Source organism: Phallusia mammillata, chromosome 2 (assembly GCF_965637545.1).
Source record: "Phallusia mammillata chromosome 2, kaPhaMamm4.hap1.1, whole genome shotgun sequence".
NCBI classification, from domain to species: domain Eukaryota; kingdom Metazoa; phylum Chordata; class Ascidiacea; order Phlebobranchia; family Ascidiidae; genus Phallusia; species Phallusia mammillata.
In genome coordinates, this window is record NC_137253.1 from 1,484,448 (window position 1) to 1,502,546 (window position 18,099).

The window sequence follows — 18,099 nt, forward strand, 5'->3', positions numbered from 1 at the left end:
CAAAATACGGATTTTTTTACATGTTTGTACATCTTGTTCCTTCACAAAATACTTAAATCTCCTGCTAGTAATTGAGGCTTTAGTTGTCGCGTGTCTTTTCTAAACTTTCACTAAACTAGTCTAGCAAACAGGTGCGAGTTGATTGTTGTTAACTTTTTCCGAACCGTTATAAGCTAAACTCTTCCATTGATGACATTTTTTGACAAAATGTAAATGTGAAATACAGCTTACACAATAAACCTTCAAATACGATTGGAACGATTTTTGCTCAGTGAACTTTGTGGGATAAACGTGTCTCAATAAACGTCGTTTCATGAGACATCGTGAATTGTAACTGCTCTGCAAACGAAAGTAACGCGGACAAAGGCTGGCGCGTCAAACTGCAACCAGAAATACGAAGATAAAAGAGCGATTCCACGAACGGTAAAAATAACTTTGCAGTGCGGTTATTTCAAGACTTGTTGCTGATTTTGCGAAAAAACGACTTTGCGGACCCACCGGTGGGAAAGCGCTGCCCTTATACACCCGAATATTGATAGCAGCTAGTTACAAAATGTGCCAATTGACAATTGCTTTGTGTTTTAATTATATAAACGAAAACCAATGAAATTTGTAAAAATGTTTCCTACTGTGATCTATCCCATTGCTTTACAGCAAACAACACGAAACAGATTTGTCACAAGGAAAACAACATTTGACAAATATTGATTTTCCAGCAAAGAGCCGGCAGAGGACGTTGTAGCTTAGTTCTTATTAACTACATTTCAACGTTTAACACGTTGCATTGTTTCAAAACCTGGCCACGTGTACAAATGTCCAAACGTTTTTACCTTACAACAAACTGGTGTCGTTCATTTCATAAAAAAAGATCAAGTTTCAACAAACCAGTATTACAAGTATAACTTGTTTTCAACCCAACCAGCAGCGTATGCCTACACCAGTGCTCGTCAGCGTTTTGTTGTTGTGTAAATTAACAATACGAGGGAGAAACAAATTGCAACATTTTCATGAGATGTATTGAATCAACAAATATTGGAATCAGGTTTCTTAATGAAAAGGGAGTAAACACCCCCCTTTAAACATTTAATCAAAAGTATAAAAAATCTAACATACAACTTGTGTTACCCTTCGCTGTATAATGATAGTTAAAGGTGGTGCAAAATTCGGGCCCACGTCGCTTCACCAAATTTGAAGCCGGTGTTAGTCAACGGGAAAGGCAGACAACTCGCTTTTGATATGCGCAAGTGATCAGAGAATTTGGTATTACTCTATACAAAGTGTTCGTATTGAACAAGCGATAAGCTATTTAAAAATGTTCGTAAAAAATAAAATTTCCCTCTCCAAGTATAGGCTACATTCATGTCATCCAGTTTACGCAAAGCAGATTTAAAAATCTTGATTTGTTCAACAACTTTTTGTTTGTTTTGAATCTGGCAACTTTGCGTTGTTTGAAGAAAATCTTATTTTTTGAAAGTTAAATCGTGAAGTAAAATTGTTTTTGCCCGCCGAAATAACAAGGAAAACCTGCTTTACTAATTGAAACATTGTGCAGAAATGTTTCTATCTGTAGTAGACTGTGCTTTAACAAAAAATATATACAGGGGATAGAGTTTGCAGTTAGGTTGATAATTAGTTTGCTAGAAAAGTTTAATGACAAAGTGCAGGACTTGTAGGAAGATCAAATTTAAACTTGTTGATAAAAAACATGAACAATATTTTCATTCTTTACAAGATTTTTTTGCTTCATTGTTACTATATTTTACCACCTGCTTGTATGCGAAGTATGGTGGACAGGTGTACAACTATTTATAAACCATGTGTTACTGCGTGTATCTAATATCACTGATGTTGGCATGAGCACATGTTGAAACGTTTAAATAATAAGCATGTCGCTCTTTAAGCCTATTTGGGCCTTCATTAAACTGATAAACAGATCCGTATATGTTGTCATATGTTTTTATTTACAATCAACCATACTTAATATCCCCAAAGGTTTTTTGAAAAACATCGACAAATTTTGTTATAGTTGAACAATAATTTTATGCACATTACAATGTTCGCAAAAAGCTCGTTAAACAACCAAAGGTGTAAATTGTCACAGTTTTACTTACTTCGTTTGTTGAAGCCATTGTAAAATTAATTACATGAAATGCTACGGAATATTTTCACTACTTTTCTGTGCAATCGCTTTGCTGCAAACAACAAGAAACAGATTTTAATAAACCCTCAATCGAATTTCCTCGCGCAAAAAGTTCTGCCTGACAAGCTGTTCGTGTTGGCAAGTAAAACGGCTGGTACCCGACATAAAGTTGGAAATATTTTTACTTTCCACCAAACTGACAGCGAACGTTTTAAGGTTCGTCAAACAATTCTAATTTTTTACAAACTTTAAACGATTTATTACAGCTAAAACGCATCACTGCACCATGATGGAAGATAATTTTTAGAATTGCTCAATAAACCTTGAAATTCCCACAAAACAACATATCTTTGTTGGATAACATCGCGTCGTTATATGAAATCTCGTGGATTGTAGCTGATTGTTCAAACAAAGAGCATGGTCTCTTTTACCAAAAAGTAACTTTTACGACAGAAATTAAACATGGGCTTGAATATTTTCTGCTGGAAATCATGGCTTAATTAAATATAACGACCCAGTATTTTACAAGACGGATATTGTGACTTAAAGTGCCATCCTTGAGGTGGTTGAGGTTCTTCCGGAGACTGAATCTGATCTGAACTACAAGTAATTTGTAGAAATGGAAGATTTGACTGACAACACATTTGACACATTCAAAACTCGATGTTTTTTAACACTTTGTCTCACAATAAAGCTTCATTACGTTTATGCTAAGACGGCGGGTTAAAGTCACAGAGCGTAAAACGGTAGACTGAATCAAACGAACGTTTCACGCTAAAGTGAATAACAAAGTCAAATCAAAGAATGTAACAAGGCTCCCTGGGCGCGGCGAGTCCGCCGTCGAGCTGCTTGCCTCACAAAGAGCCTGACGTATTCAGGCTTTGTCGCAAAAGAAATGTGTTAACCCTGTAAGCGGAATTAAAACCTGAGGGATTATTTCTCGTACCTGATCAGCGCCGTTCACCTAAGTTACGCGGATGATATCACCCTTATAAGAAAAAGGGAAAAAGTCAATGCCATTCCCCATGTCTGTATCAGGGTTGTAATCTAGGCTTTTCGGGCCAGGTTCGGGCTTAAGTTTCATAAAAAAACGGGCTTGATTCGAGCCTGACTTAACACTCTGTGTCAGTGTTTTATATGTATATATTTTTTTATTTAACTAGCTAATTAGCCAGTTGCTGGACCTGATCTGAAGTCAAATAGCCTTGTTCAAGACCAGTTGTCTATTGTGTTTGCTGTCTCGGTCTTTTCCAGGGCTTTTATGTATACGCCTGTCAATCAAACTTTCGGGCCTAAACGGGCTTCTCAAAAACGATATGGGTTTGGTCCGGGTTTCGGGCTCCAATTTCAGGCTCGTTTACAACTCTGGTCTGTATTATTTACGTATCTGATGTTGTTGTATTCAAACGGACAAAATGATATAGACGGTAAATGCGTGGCTGTGCGGGGATTTTTACATCGTGGAGTGTTTCAGGGATTTCGCAAATGCAATTTTACATTTTATCACTATATGCACACAATTACCTAATAATCCAATCATGTAAGTACGCATGTGTCAAAAATCTGTAAAGCCATTGTTAGGGTTTGCCCGACATTACTGTATCGGCGCCGATACTCGATACTACATGCTATGTGTGGTATCGGTACCTCTACAAACGGGAAGTGCTTTAGTCGTTTCTGCCGCAATTTTTTCAAAAATACACATGACACTGACTTTTGACTAATTGACCAGTGCATCACAACTTCTCCGTCTTGTTATCACGTTTGCTTTTCGACAACGTACAAAATGTGCAGATATAACGATTTGCCGAATCAGCAATTTTAGTCACCATTCCGTTCTTAGTAATTAGGTATAAGGGATAAAAACAGACGCTTAATACATGAACGTAAAGTCATTCACTTGTTAAATATAGCCTACATAAAAAATAATTCTTAATGCGCAATCATCCCACATACATAAAAAGTTTTGCTTATTTAACTTCAAAACAAGTTGAGCTTCGTGCCGGTTTAGAATCTTAATTTCAAAGAAAATACGATAAAAAATATTCAAACTGGGCAAGTACGAAAAACATAGCAACACAATTGCACTAAAGAAAATCACCAACCTGGAAATAGCTGCGCAATGTAACTGACCACCTCTTCTTTCGAGTTAATGTCGTTCTCTCTCTCTTTTCAAATATTGCTCATTGGTCTTTGGTATATATATATTTGGAGTGAAACATACAACAGTGCATTTCGCGTTTACGTTCGCTGTATATTTTATGTCTCTGTGCGTATACTTAATTCTTTAACTAGCCTTTTGCTAATTATATTTACCACCATATAAAATGCAGTGGCGTAACTGCGTGATTGGGAATCCAACCAAATATAACTCATGTGCGTCCTTATGGCTATCGTGTGGAATAAATGAGATTCAATTACTAGCTGATATTCGTAAGACAAACATTAGTTTGATAAAGGCAACATAAGCCGCAACACCGAGTTGTCTGCTGGTTGGCAACGTTAACGTTAACTTCGAATGCTTAGTCTACCAGTCAACTATGTACAGAACTGAATTACAAGACCAAGGCTAAAATAGTTTAGAGGCATTCAAGCTTTTAGTATAGAGTCTCGTCACGTCGCAACAACAAAGCTAGAGGTTGGGGGTCACTGAACGGCACTGAGGCGTGACGCAATGACGTCATACGACCCGCCTACGTCACCTTAGTTGATTTTAACTTTGATTTCTGCAATTTATCCACTGAGAAACTTTTGTAACATATTCGTGTCGCAAACAACCTGTTTCAAAGTTACATTTAAAATCTACGGAAAGTTAGTAAACCAAAACTATTTTCTGCAACACAAACTTTTATCGGGTCCCCAATTGAACGGAGAAACGTGACTGATTAATTACGTAACTGTCAAAAGAATTTGTGTATTTAACCAGATTCTCTTCACATATCAACAAGTCAAATTATTCTGACAACCAAACCTCGTCCAAACTAACATCTACTTAAGGAAATTACTATTTGCAATAAAGTTTACACATATTTTTGCGTCCTTTGTACAAAAGTTTTCATATTACTTCCGCACTAATTGGAAACGCAAAACAGCTATTGGCCTGTTTCTAAATTACAGTCTCACCAGAAGTGACATGTTAAATGAAGATTGGTTCGACAACGCAACTGATACGTTTGAAACTAGACTTTCTCACAACATCTGAACAAAAGCCTCCTTGCGTTTCTGCCCAGACAGCGGGTTAAAGTCACTAGATCGCGCGACGGAAGAATGTTTAGAGAAAAAACGTTTCACGCTTAACTGAAAGACAAAGTCATCGGCAACACTAGGTCGAAAACAAGAACGCTATTTTTGTTAATTTCTAACGCACCCTTATGTCTTCACAATATGTATAACACAAGTTTTAAACTATAATTACAGCAAGTTTCATTCCTAAACACAATATTGCTACCACGTCTCATTAAAATTGTTTGTTTTGAATAACTGTTAAAAGTGTAGAAAATGTTAACACTCTACACCAGTGGTTCTTAACCGGTGGGAAATTCAGTGCATACAAAGGGAAATTGTGCAAGTCAGAGCTCACCCAACTCCGGCCTACAAACCATATCAGGCCTTTAGTTAACCGTTTAAAGTTAAATTACTGCAAAAGTATTCCCGCAACCACATTTAATATTAATTTCACCCACTTTCACAATTCACATAAAATATAAAGGCCGTTTGTTACACCACAGACAAGATTAACAATATTAATGCCTTTGTCACTGTGTGCAAATAAATGCCTTTCTTATGTTAATTGTGATGCAATAAATCAGTACTGCAAGCAGAGAAGACTCTCCGATATTCCACACAATTTTACTCTCTCATAAAAGCACTTTTTAAATTTATTAAGAGTACAGTAAGCCTTTAAACTCTTGCAGGTCCCGACAAAAGCGCGTTACAAAACTATTTTAATCGAAGAATACATTGTTTTGTTAATGAAGGGCACAAAACATCAATATAAAAATAACAAAGAGGGGGAAATTCGAACTTGTTAATTGACTTTAGTGGGAAATTTCACCAAAAGGTTAAGAACCACTGCTCTACACTCATGCTCAGTTCCAATAACAAATTTAAATCCTTTTGTTCTGTGGCTCTCACCAACGATCTTACATTCACCCCGAGCGGTTTTCGAAAATAAAATATCTTCCAGTATCTTTAACACAATAATCGCATATACCTAAAAGTTTTGCCGATTTACTTCCAAACTTAGTTTAGGTTTAGAATCTCAGGTTTACAGGAAATATGATAAAAATTATTCAAACTGAACAAGTTCTACTCTCAACTGATTTAATTTGTTGTTCACAGGGTTAGGACATTCCCCGCAAAGTTTGTGAAATAAATGTGAAAAGGTCATGGGTCAGATTGGGAACCGTAACGATTACCAACTTTGCGATGTTCCTTTGTCAGGTAGTGTCACGAAACGTATCTCAATCATATTAAGCAGCATTTCCGATATTGTTCGCATGGTTGGCAACATGTAAGCTCAATACCAAAGTCTACCAGTCAACTATGTACAGAACTGAATCACAAGACCAAGGGTAAAATAGTTTAGGTGCATTTAAGCTTTTAGGCGAGTCTCGTCACGTCACTGGTGAAGCTGGTGGGTTGCGGTCGTTGAACAGAGTAAAAATAGTTTGAAAGCGGCCTCGTCACGCCACTTGGAAACAATAAAGTTGGTGGGTTGGAGATCGCACAACTGCAAGAGGCGTGACGGGTGATGTATGACGTCACCCGGCTACCTCGTCAGTTCAATAGATTCAAAATTTAACAAACGTAATGTATGAAGTTGTATTTCAAGTCGGCCTTCTAAACTTTTTTCGTCTCACAACGATAGAAACGCGATCACCCACCAAATTGTATAGTTGTATCAAATCTAAGTGAGTCCAAAATACATCGGCTTTAAAATGTTGTGGCCGATCGGTTCTTCTAATTATTGTTTGCAACATTGGTCGGTAGTTGGATAGCGAGCAAATTAAAACACATCTGAAAGCAGAAATTATTGTTACAATGGACGAATCCTACTAGCACTGATCGGGTTTAAAATATAAGTAAATTGTTTCTGGGAATTATTTTTAATTCTGTTCTCGTCACGATTTTCGCCTCTCACACTATATACCACAATTTTTAAAACAGTTTTATCTATTCTTTTGTAGCGAGGTGTTTATTTGAGGTACATCTTTATAGAAAAACACTATGTAAGAAGCGAATGCGCCGCATAAGACGAGAGTCAAAGAAAGAAGGCAATCTGTCCGGTTCGCTGTAGGATGCAAGAACACAATAATCGCAGTGAGAGAGGCCGCTACAATGTGTTCTTTTATTTTTTACTGCGTCTTTCCAGTTGCTTTTGTCTGCAAGGCTTTCAGTTGAGCGATGATTTTGTTTGGGAAAAACTATCAACATTGTAAGCAAACAGATTTTAACCTGGAAATAAACGTTTCCAAATTTGCCGCGTTGTTTTATCTTTAACGCCAAGTGACGACACTTGTAAGACTTATAGGCTGGTGTCTTGGTGATACCCTTTATTGACTTACTTGCGCCTCTCGTGGTTGTCGTCGGTTCACTTGGCAAGTGCGACAGCCGTACAGGGTGGATATTAATTTTAAATTTACTTGTATAAAAGCTGTGCTGGTGATTTAATACAAAAAATGAAATAACCGATTTAAATTTACTCTTTCACAAATTTTACTGAAAAATTGCCTTACAATTACCACAACTGATCCAAAATCCTAATCCATTCCAAATCCCAACCTTGCCAAAACATCAACATTCGACTACATTATTTTCGTTCTCATCTATTTAAACACAACATATATGAGATGAAACTTCGTCAATTTACAATTTAGGTTGAAATGGCTGCTGTAGGTGATTTTATGGTTTCTCTCATCCAATTTTTATGGTAAAGACACATTTTACCAAAATATTTGGCAGTTTGTGTGGTTGCACTAAACTTGTAAACAAGTAAAGAAATAATTATTTCCAAGTTCAGAGCAATTAATTTTTGTCGTTTACAAGCAATAGGAAATTTACAACTAAATTTTCAAACCAGTGCAAAAAAATCAAGACAAATACTAAATCCCATTATTGATTGTATAAATTACGGTGTCAGTGTGATGTCACAGACAAAACGCATGCAATATGTGTGACTGTTTACTGTGTTGCAAATTGAGGTAATTTTTTTCATTTTCCGCCTGCTTTCAAAGCTCAATCTTGCGTCCCATTTCCAGTGCATAATTTACTTTATAACAATTACAAAATTCTACATGTTTCACTTAGTATTGGCAATTTGGTATAGAATAGATTATGCAATGTAAATTATGGAACAAAATATATTTATTGTTTGTTTGTTTGTGACGCTCGCGTAGGTCCCATTCACCAGTCTAAAATATTATTTAATTCTTATTAAAGGAAAGAAATAATTTGAAGTTGATCTTAACTGGAGAAGCCAACAATTTGTGATTACAACCATCAGAAAGAGGAAGTTGCAAAACGATCTACTGCGATCAATACAGAAATTTTGTGATGTATTTTACAACACTTTTTTATAAGAAACATAAGTAAGTTGTAATGGATGACTATGTATTATTGTACTGTAAATATTAACACATAGATTTGTGAACAATATTAAACACTTAATGGTTAGAAATTCCAAGTCCATGATCTTTCCCGGTGCATCTAAAAATACAGGATCACTTAGATCACTTGGTGCATTATTACCACCTCTTGGTGCATGTTAATATCGTGTTAATATTGGTGCACCTTAAAATCACTTCGTACATTTTTATTTCGCTTGGTGTATTTTTATATCTCATTGTGCACCTTTAAATCACATTAAACATCTTCGCTAGGTGCATTTTTATATCGAATGGTGCGTCTTTACATAACCAGTGCTTTAGTAACAGGCATTTAAAACGACAACGAATTATACCATGCGATATAAAGGTGCACCAAGTTATCCTGTATATTTTAGATGCACACATCTTTCCTCTTGGTGTATTATCCAATTTGTTTTTGTGCATAACAGTGGTTGGAAGCTCTGTGTTCTCAGCAATAAAAACAAACAGAATTTAATGAGGCTTCATTTAAAGTGGAAATGTTTTTTTTAAACCAGGTTTGTTGTGCTTATTCTTGTGATTAAAAAAATATACATTGGTTAACTTCATTTCCTATTTTTAACTTGAATGACAAAACATGAGGTAACACTTTTTGTGAAGAATATTTAAAGTGTGAAAACAGTATTTGTTGAAACTACCAAATAATTTGTGTGGAAGTAGTGGCCTATCACTTTGCCATTCAGTTATTAATGCAGTAACATTATACATTTAAACTATTACCTTGCTATTGTTGGTGACAAGAATCAACATTAACTTATCAACTTAAAAGTTTAACATTTGTTCCTTTACAAAAAAATGCTCGTTTTGTTTTTAAGATTATAAAGGAAGTAGAACCAAGATTTTAATTACAAAATTTGCATTTGCAGTGTCCACGGAGAAATTGGTGATAAATGTGATCATATCCGAGCTTCTGACAATTATGGAGAGTTGCAGTTAACTTGTGGAAACTTGTGGAAACTTGTTGGTTTAAAAACAGAATGTTGTGTTTGGTCGGTGCAACTTTGCAAGGTTTGTTGTTTCTTGATATTTAACTTATTGGGATTATTTATACAATTTAAAATCTAACACATGCAAAATATGGTAAACCAAAACCATTCGTTCTTCAATAAACTTAGTTTTCTGTGACCAACACCTTCTTTATGTTTCCTATATTTTTAGGTTTTTTAAATTTGTTAAACCTAAACTTTCTTGCTGCAAATAAACTTCACATTTTCAACTAACTCTTGTTTTTCAGGTTTTTTGTGGAAACTGATGTTTTGTGACAAATATCCTGAAAAGTTTGTGAAAATGATGAATTTTGAAGTTTCATCAACATTTAAGCACTAAGTTTTATTTTTACATTTGTACAAATAATCGTCACTAAAATACAGAGATTGTGCACAAAGTCGAGAAAATACAAACAAAGTTTATTTACAATGAAAATGTGAGTTTGTTTTACAATAATTTTGTCACTGACAAAAAGTTTTTGTTTTGCAGCAAACTTAATCACTTGTTCAACTTTGCTTTGTCCATTTGCAAACTCCTCTTACCTAATGCAATCAGTTCTCCTCGTTGTTCCTCAGTTAAATCCTCCGCTGTTTTATAAACCTCGATTGCTTTTGTGTAATATTCAACTGCTTCTTTGAATCGTGAAGTTTCACCGCAAACAAAACCAAGTTTGTTTAACAAGTTACCGTAGATTGAATACTTTGAACTTTTATTCCCGAACTTTGTTTCCATAAGTTCAAGTGCAAGTTTTATTGTTGTTTCCCTCGATGCCAAATCCCCGATGTAACGTTGACACTTTTCAATGCAATGCAAACACCAAACCTCCTCTAAACAACGAATTTCTTCGTTTATTTGAAGGTTGTGGATTTGTTGAATCATGTCACGCATAAGTGGGATCACGTGCTTGCGCACGATTTCTCTGCTTCTCGACTTTAGAAATACATTAGAATTTTTCATCAAAACTTCAATTGTTTCTTTAGTTTCCTGCGCACACCCAACTACACTTCTCGCTACAGCGGATTCGGGATTTTTCTTCACATAGAAATCTGCGGAAATGCTGGAAAACAAAATAGCTTCCAAATATTTTCCGTCATTTCGAAGTTTTGTGGCGTCGGCTTTCAAGTCTTCTGCAGTGACCACCAGTTGACTTTCAAATAACCTTGAAAGTTGTTGTTTTGTCGTTTTTGCTTCGTTATACTTTTTTGTTTGTAATAAATCAACATATTTCTGTACGAGTTGATTATAGTCGTCACCTTCATCTAAAAATAAATTAAAGTTTCAAACTTAAAAAAATAACAAAAAATAGTAAATGCCGATAGGTGGTGTAAAGTGCTAAATTATTAGATTAGGTGTCAAACAGGGGTAGGGCTTGGCCGAATGGTCCTATGCGCCTGACCCATATACAGACTAAAAAAACCTTGACCAGGATTCGTCCCCGCGAGCGTCCTGGGTTCGTACCGAACCCATCAAAATTATAGCACAGACAACAATTATAATGTAAACCTTTCAGACTCCCTTAAAAAGAATTGTGAAAACTACTGTAGTTTAAGCTACTTGGTTTAAGCCTTATAGCTGTTTTCCACGTATTCTGCAGTAGCCTACTTTGTTTCAGAATCGATAATTTTTGTGGTGATTACAAAAAATAATACAGGGTGCACGATTTATCCCTAAATCATCTGAGCTTCGTTTACGAAAACAACCATTGACCTTTCAAGCGTTGTTGAAACTTTGGAATTGTTGGCAGAGGACACTCTCTCGCCAATGATGAGGTTTATTCCTGACGAGGAAAGTAAGTCACAAGAACAAGTTACCAACAAAAGGAAGTACGGGTGGAGTCGCAGTTACACACTCGGCAGTGTCAGGTGAAGACTCGTTTGTCGTGATTCACATCTGCCGGGACGGACTGCTACTGCCGGGTCTCACATTTTTTTATTGAAATGTGAGGCCTTTAAGGGCCGATAAGTAAAGGAATGTTATCCACTTGTGCGGCCTAACAAACTGTGTTTTAACTGTTTTCGTCTCAAACATTGTGTGGACGAATGTACATCCAATTACGTGTGCCGTGTAGGCGGAAAATGCACCACATGCTACTGTATTGGGCGCACCCTTCTGGCCTATCCGGGGAATCTTCAAGCGCTTCATCAAAAATTGACGGCTTGCCAGAAATATCCGCTGCGACTCTGCGAACTCACTCGGTACGACTTAAGGTCGTGCCAGTTACTGCCTTGGATAAGAATTGTAAAACCCATTTCACGCCTTCCTTTCTTGACGATGAGTCTGACATGTCATTGTGCTCTGCAGCATTGGCCAAGAAACTGGGGCTAAGCGGTGTGAAAGACAACTTGACAATTACTACCGTAAACGCAACTCAGACACTGCACAGTTGCAAAGTTTCGCCATCCGTTTAAGACTTGCAAAACATTTGTGCAAAACCGCACTTCGTTTCCATGTACATGTTAGTTACGATTTTTACACTTAAAGACAGATAAGTGTCAAGCTTTTTGAAATAAAAGTCTACGCTTTTTTGGTCAAACTTAAAAGGTTTGTTGTAACATGCTAGAAATGTGTAGGAATTAAGAAAATGGCATCATGTTTAAGCTTTAATCTGTATAGCCAATTTGGCCTGGCCACCTCTTTGTTTATTTCTCTATGGTGCTTGGCTGTTTGGTCTTGTAAGATAAGATGTTTTAATGCTGACAAAGTGAATATGTGTTTTTTGCGTCGACTGTACGACGGTTAGGCGGGTGTATAACAGCAAATATTATTATTTTCTTCCAAACCACTGACACAAGTATTACCTGCACTTTTACTTAAAGTTGGATGGTTTCCCGTTTTCACTCCAAACAGCTTTCGAAGGCTTCGCTTAGCTTTGCGCAAAGTTGAGGTCCCACCTACATGACAAAAGTGTTTGTATGATTTTCATGTGTTTATTTGTGATTAGTTTACCTGCAGGTTGCTGTGGTGATGTGCTGGAATGGGGAATTTCTTTGACCAGGGTTCTTGCAGGTCTTGTTTGACCTAAACACAACAAAAAGCTTTAAAAACGTTTTTGTTCCACTTTGGTAACTTTTCTTACCAAGGTGCTGCGATCTGCTACCTGTGGAAATTTCCCCTTGTTGAGAAGTAGATGATACTTGCTCTTGATCTCCCCCTGTTGGTTCACGCGGGTGTTGCTGTGGTGATTTGCTGGAATAGGAACTTTCCTCTATAGATTCGGTGGAGCGTTGAACTCCGGTACTTGCAGGATTGCTGGAATCTAAACACAAAAGTGACCTTAGAATGCGCTTAAAACTTTTGGTGTTTATATTCCGCTAGCTGGCGCTAACACAGTCGATTAGGTTTTCGATTTCTTATACCCGGGTGCTGAGGTTGGGGGGTTTCCCTTGAAACATCCACAGATGTTGTTTTCGGTTGTGTGATTTCTATGGATGTATTGGCCTCCTTATGCTCTGTTCCTTCGAAGGAATCTAAACATTTAACACAAAATTATCGGTCACAATGCAACTGCCAACATTATGAGTATAACTACAAGTTCCAACAAGTCAATATATCTCTTACCAGGCTGATGTGACCTGCTATTGGTGGGAATTTCCCCTTGTTGAGAAGAACCTTGCTCTTGTGCGCCCCCTGCTGGTTTGGTAGGTCGTTCCATTGTGCGACTAGATGTAGTAGACGGCACTGGAAAGTAAAACAGTTTGTTTTCAAAGAATAATTTTGTTTGTGGTGTTTAATATGAAGGTTTACTTTCAAAACGTCCAGTCCTTGGTGAGAAATAATGAAGCTGGACGCGTTGACTTTCGTTGGTGGATGGTTGGTTGACAACCATTTCCCTGGCAACACTTGCTACTTGAGACAGTAGGTTTTCGGGGTTTTGCTTTTCCAACAGATGTTTCAATTCTTCACTGATCTCAGTCATTGTGAGACGTTTTGTGGGATCTTGATCCCAGCATTGCTTCATCAGTAGATGGAGTTGCTCTGCGATTTCTTTGTCTTCACCGACCAAAGTTTGTATCCAATCCTGTATTTCCTGACAGTCCGGTCTTTTTCCTTTCTTGATTTGCTCCAATAACTCCCTTCGCTCTTCTTCTGCCAGACGTGGATAAGGAGCTTTACGAGCAAGTACGAAATAAAATATCATTGCAAAAGCGTAAATGTCGTGTTCCTTTCTCGGTTTTGTGGTGAGGTCTTTCAGTTTTTCAGGAGCGGTGTAGTAGGGAGTGTATTGGGGCCTTTCTTTCTTGGTTCGTGCTAAAGGATTCACAGTTGCCAAAGTACTGTGTGTTGCCAGTTCGGCGGAGCCAAAGTCGCCAACCTTGCATTGAAGCTTTTCAGTCAGCATAATATTTCCAGGTTTGAGGTCCTGGTGAATTAAGCGTTTGTCGGGCAAGTTGTGACAGAAAGCCATTGCTGTTGCTATTTCATGTAAAATGCGAACGCGCACAGCAATGCCCAGTCGTTTCGATGTATCCATTAGTAAAGTTTCTAAATCTCCACCTTTGCAGTATTCCATCACAATTCCCATTGCAAAAGACCATTGGACGTAGCCGAAAATTCGAACGACATTTTTATGATCTGCTTTCAGCAAGTGTTGCATTTCTTCTTGAAACCTTAAGAATATTTCGATAAATATAGCTATTATAGTTTTTGCATTTGACAAATCCTACATTTTCACAACCAGTGACTTTTTGTGCGTTGCACCATCGACTTTAAATACTTTTATGGCAACTTCTTTCTTTAACCCATTGTGGTATCCAAATATAACATCCCCGAAACCTCCTGAACCGGCCTCAAACTTCTCAAGGTCACACGTAATGTCGCCACAGTCCAATTTTCGTAACTTGAAATAAATCTTCAATATGTTTTCATTTACAAACAACCACAAATATATACTTGTCAGCCCTGAAGCTTTTTAGCCAACGATCCCGCATAGGTTTGTTATAATTGAATAGTTCTCTGCGTGTTATTACAATGTTCGCAAAATGCTAGCAACACAACCAAAGTTGTAAATTATAACAGTTTTACTTACTTCGTTTGTTGAAGCCATTGTAAAAGTTATTACATGAAGTGATACTGAATATTTTCTCTTGTTTTTGCGTTATTACTTTGCTGCAAACAACAAGAAACAGATTTTAATAAAGCTTCAAGCGAATTTCCTCTTGCAAAAAAATCTACCTAACAAATGATTTCTGTTACCAAGTGAAATCGTTGTCATCAGTTTAAGTTCGACAAATTTATACTTAAAAATAAGCTATTGAATGAGACTTAGAGTTTGCTCGGCTTGGCATGGTAACGAAATCAGTCAACCACGTGCTCGTAAGAAACAATCCTGCCAAGCAGTATCAGGTCCATTGCTTTGTTATATCATGTGCTATTCTGTTGTTGTTTCTCATTTTCATTTATTTTTTTGGATTGTTTATTAGCTCCATTTCTCCCCTTACTCTCCTTGTTCGTGTAAATCTTGCGTAAGCTTAGTTGTTTATTTTTCCAAAATTTATCGCTCACTATCTTTTTGCCCTCTGCTACACCTTTTTAATTTCTGTTAACTTTGTTTTTCTAGATTGTTTATTTGCTTTTTAGTTTCTGTTCAATTTATTTTTCCACGTTTACTTTAATTACTTCGTTTTTGGACATTTATCGCCCGCCATCTTTTTTGCCACTGTCACCTTCTTGTGTAAGGGTTGGCTGACAGGATGACCACGTGGTCTTTCGCTGCCCCGCACGCATAGTCTTTGTGTTACAATCCATTTTCGTTGATTTAAGTGCAAATAAACTAAACTTGAAACTTGAACTAAACTGTTTCACTCAGCAGTCGTTTGCAACACAAGCTTGTCTGTGAATATTGCCGAAGTCCCCAGCTGATAATGTGCACCATACTTCCTGTTGTGAGTCGTACAGCTCGCTTCAAAAGCGTTTCTTTATTGTCTCGCGTTTACTTCCCATCGATAAAACAAGGATACGAAACCACTTTACAAGCCCCCGAGTTTCCTGCTGGTATGACGCGTCCACGCAATACGTTTGTGTATTTGTGGGAATTGCTTTTGGTTAATCTTCGTTTAAGTCGAGTGCTTGCTGCTTGGTGAAACAAAACCACAGCAACAAAATAAACTAAACAGGGGAAAAACGTAAAACATAAACTACCAGTGGGGGTAAAATAAACTACACTGGTGATTTGAAGTCAATTGCAGTGTTCTTTAACGTTTGGTAAAATCAAACAGCGTTTTGACAAAGCTTCGATAAACTCGTAACAGACTATTTCACGACTTACGTAACCGGAACTTAAAAGAAATAGTTTGGCGCATTGTGGGCATATTTACAATGTAAGTGTTAAGCTTACTTTGAACTTTGTTAAAAGTAGACTTTGTTTTTGGTAGACCCTGCTAAACCACGTGACAAGCTGACGGCATAATAACCGGTAATGATTTCATAATGTACAGCAGCTGATCGTCATACAGCTGTGGGTGGGACAATAATTAACGCTGCCAGCCTTCTTGCAAAAGTACTAGTTTACAGTCGAACAGTGCATGGTTTAAAATTAAACTAAGACTCTAGGTAAGCGACATTAAAAACTTGAACTTCTTAGACTTTAAAATTGTTAACTAAACCTTTTAATGAGGATTTTGTCCGTGGAAGAAACTAAATGTTTGTCTTTCAATGTTTTTAATTACGAAAAATAATTTTCAAGTTGGTCCAGTGTTGCTTGATAACACATTTGTTTGTTAATGTTGTTGGTTGGTAATAGTTATTATTCGATTATTGTAGTTGTTTGTTCATAGTACTGTTTGTTATCTTTAATCATTACATCATTTTGAAAGCCAAACATTGTATTGTAAAAGTTCGATTTTTGGTAAACAGCTAGTCTTAAAAACTGATTTTTGTTGAGTGTGTTATCAGGAAGAGGCAAATTCAGTTCTTAACCAATTTTAACATGTTTAGTGAGAACCATGCTCTTAATTTTAAATTTTTTATTCTAATTTTATTCTACAATTTGTGTGATTGAAATAATTAAACTTTCAACAATGACATACATACTAAAAAACAGCTTTATGAGTTGTTCAAATAGATTTGTGTTAAAGGTGTTTCCCACCAAACAAATCAACTGTTTTGACATGTTCACTTTGCTTATTCATTTTACTGAGCTATAAAGTGTTGTAGTATGAACAAGCAAAAAAATAATTTAAAACTTTGCAACCAAAACTTAAAGTATATTAATGAAAAGCCTTACAATAAATGTGTTAAAGGTTGCATAATAGTTGCTAATTACTAAAGTGCAAAGATATATTTGATACAAGTGTTTATTATGATCATGTTTAGCTCAACAGTTATGCAAAAATATTGTCTTTGGCTCTTATGTAATTTGAAATGGATTGGCTTAAGAAGTTTTTGTTTAAAACAACCATTCTTGGCAAATTTGAAACACATATGTTTAACAACGTTACAATATACCTGGCTTGTGAAATTGCTAAAGTAGCTAACAAAATACAAGCTAAAAGCCAAAAAGCTATTTTGTGGTGGCTATTAATAGCTTGTGACAAAAAACTTTTGGTCATCATGACACACAAACCCATTATGGTGAAAAGCAATTAAGACTGGATTGTGTAAGCAAGGCAATGTGATATAAACACAGCCAAGACCCTTTTCCTCCTGTAGCTGTAGTAATGCATCACTAGGCTCGCTAACAGGATGTGATGTGGCTTATTCAGGATGCAACGTCACTGTTTGGAGAAAAGAAGTTTTACTTGAGTTTTATTTGGCTGCAACAAAGCGGTTTGTAGCATTGGTAAACCCTTGCGACGATGCAGTATTAAAAAATAGATGAGACAAAAAATTACAATTATGTTGGTTGTAAAAGTGTGAACTGGGTACCTACAACATAATATATTCTTGAAAAATGTGTTCAGTGGATACGTAGAGGCTTGTATATTTTTAACGCCTGAAACCTGACTACATGTTTTAATGAGAAAATGCCCGTTGAAGTTTATGTGAGAAAAACGTACTCTGAGGGTCCATTATTTAAATGCAAGTCAATCAGACATGAAAAACTGCAAGAACTGGTTAATGATTTTAAACATAAAAAAACAAACGTTAAGAACTGTTATTGTATTATATATTGCTGGTAAAGTCAGAATCGCCAAAATATTAGTTGTTACAACTTATAAGGCTAATCAGCCACCATTATTGTGTATACTGTTATAGTGCGATGATATGCAATGTTGTTATCAGAAACAACAATCGTTCGTCACGTGAGTTTCCGTTCATTATGACACAACCGTCTGTTGTGTTGAATCATCCCATATAGCTCTTATGCTGTGTCTGCCGTTTGCTGTC

General features: G+C 36.5%; 3 protein-coding genes across 4 annotated transcripts in view; 1 reads left to right on the forward strand and 2 right to left on the reverse strand.

Moving 5' to 3' along the window:
- The window catches only part of LOC145212503 (uncharacterized), a 130,574-nt gene that overhangs the window by 84,226 nt on the left and 28,249 nt on the right, over positions 1–18,099 (forward strand). The gene's annotated exons all lie outside the window — the stretch shown is intronic.
- On the reverse strand, positions 9,989–11,174 carry LOC145215390 (uncharacterized). The gene is made up of 2 exons (XM_080084084.1): positions 11,171–11,174; positions 9,989–11,033 (listed from the first exon to the last, which is right to left on the reverse strand). Exons 1-2 carry the CDS (start codon positions 11,172–11,174, stop codon positions 10,273–10,275), a joined length of 765 nt encoding a protein of 254 aa, XP_079940210.1. The 3' UTR covers positions 9,989–10,272.
- On the reverse strand, positions 13,268–14,818 carry LOC145215391 (receptor-interacting serine/threonine-protein kinase 1-like). The gene is made up of 4 exons (XM_080084086.1): positions 14,801–14,818; positions 14,439–14,611; positions 13,519–14,381; positions 13,268–13,452 (listed from the first exon to the last, which is right to left on the reverse strand). The coding sequence occupies exons 1-4, from the start codon at positions 14,816–14,818 to the stop codon at positions 13,268–13,270; spliced, it is 1,239 nt and encodes a 412-aa protein (XP_079940212.1).

What these genes read in the sequence shown, in the direction of transcription:
- LOC145215391 (XM_080084086.1), bottom strand. An exon ending in AAGTCACTGGTTGTGAAAAT is followed by an intron (nt 14,382 to 14,438) that starts GTAGGATTTGTC and finishes AATATTCTTAAG; the next exon opens with GTTTCAAGAAGAAATGCAAC. An exon ending in AAGGACTGGACGTTTTGAAA is followed by an intron (nt 13,453 to 13,518) that starts GTAAACCTTCAT and finishes TTTACTTTCCAG; the next exon opens with TGCCGTCTACTACATCTAGT.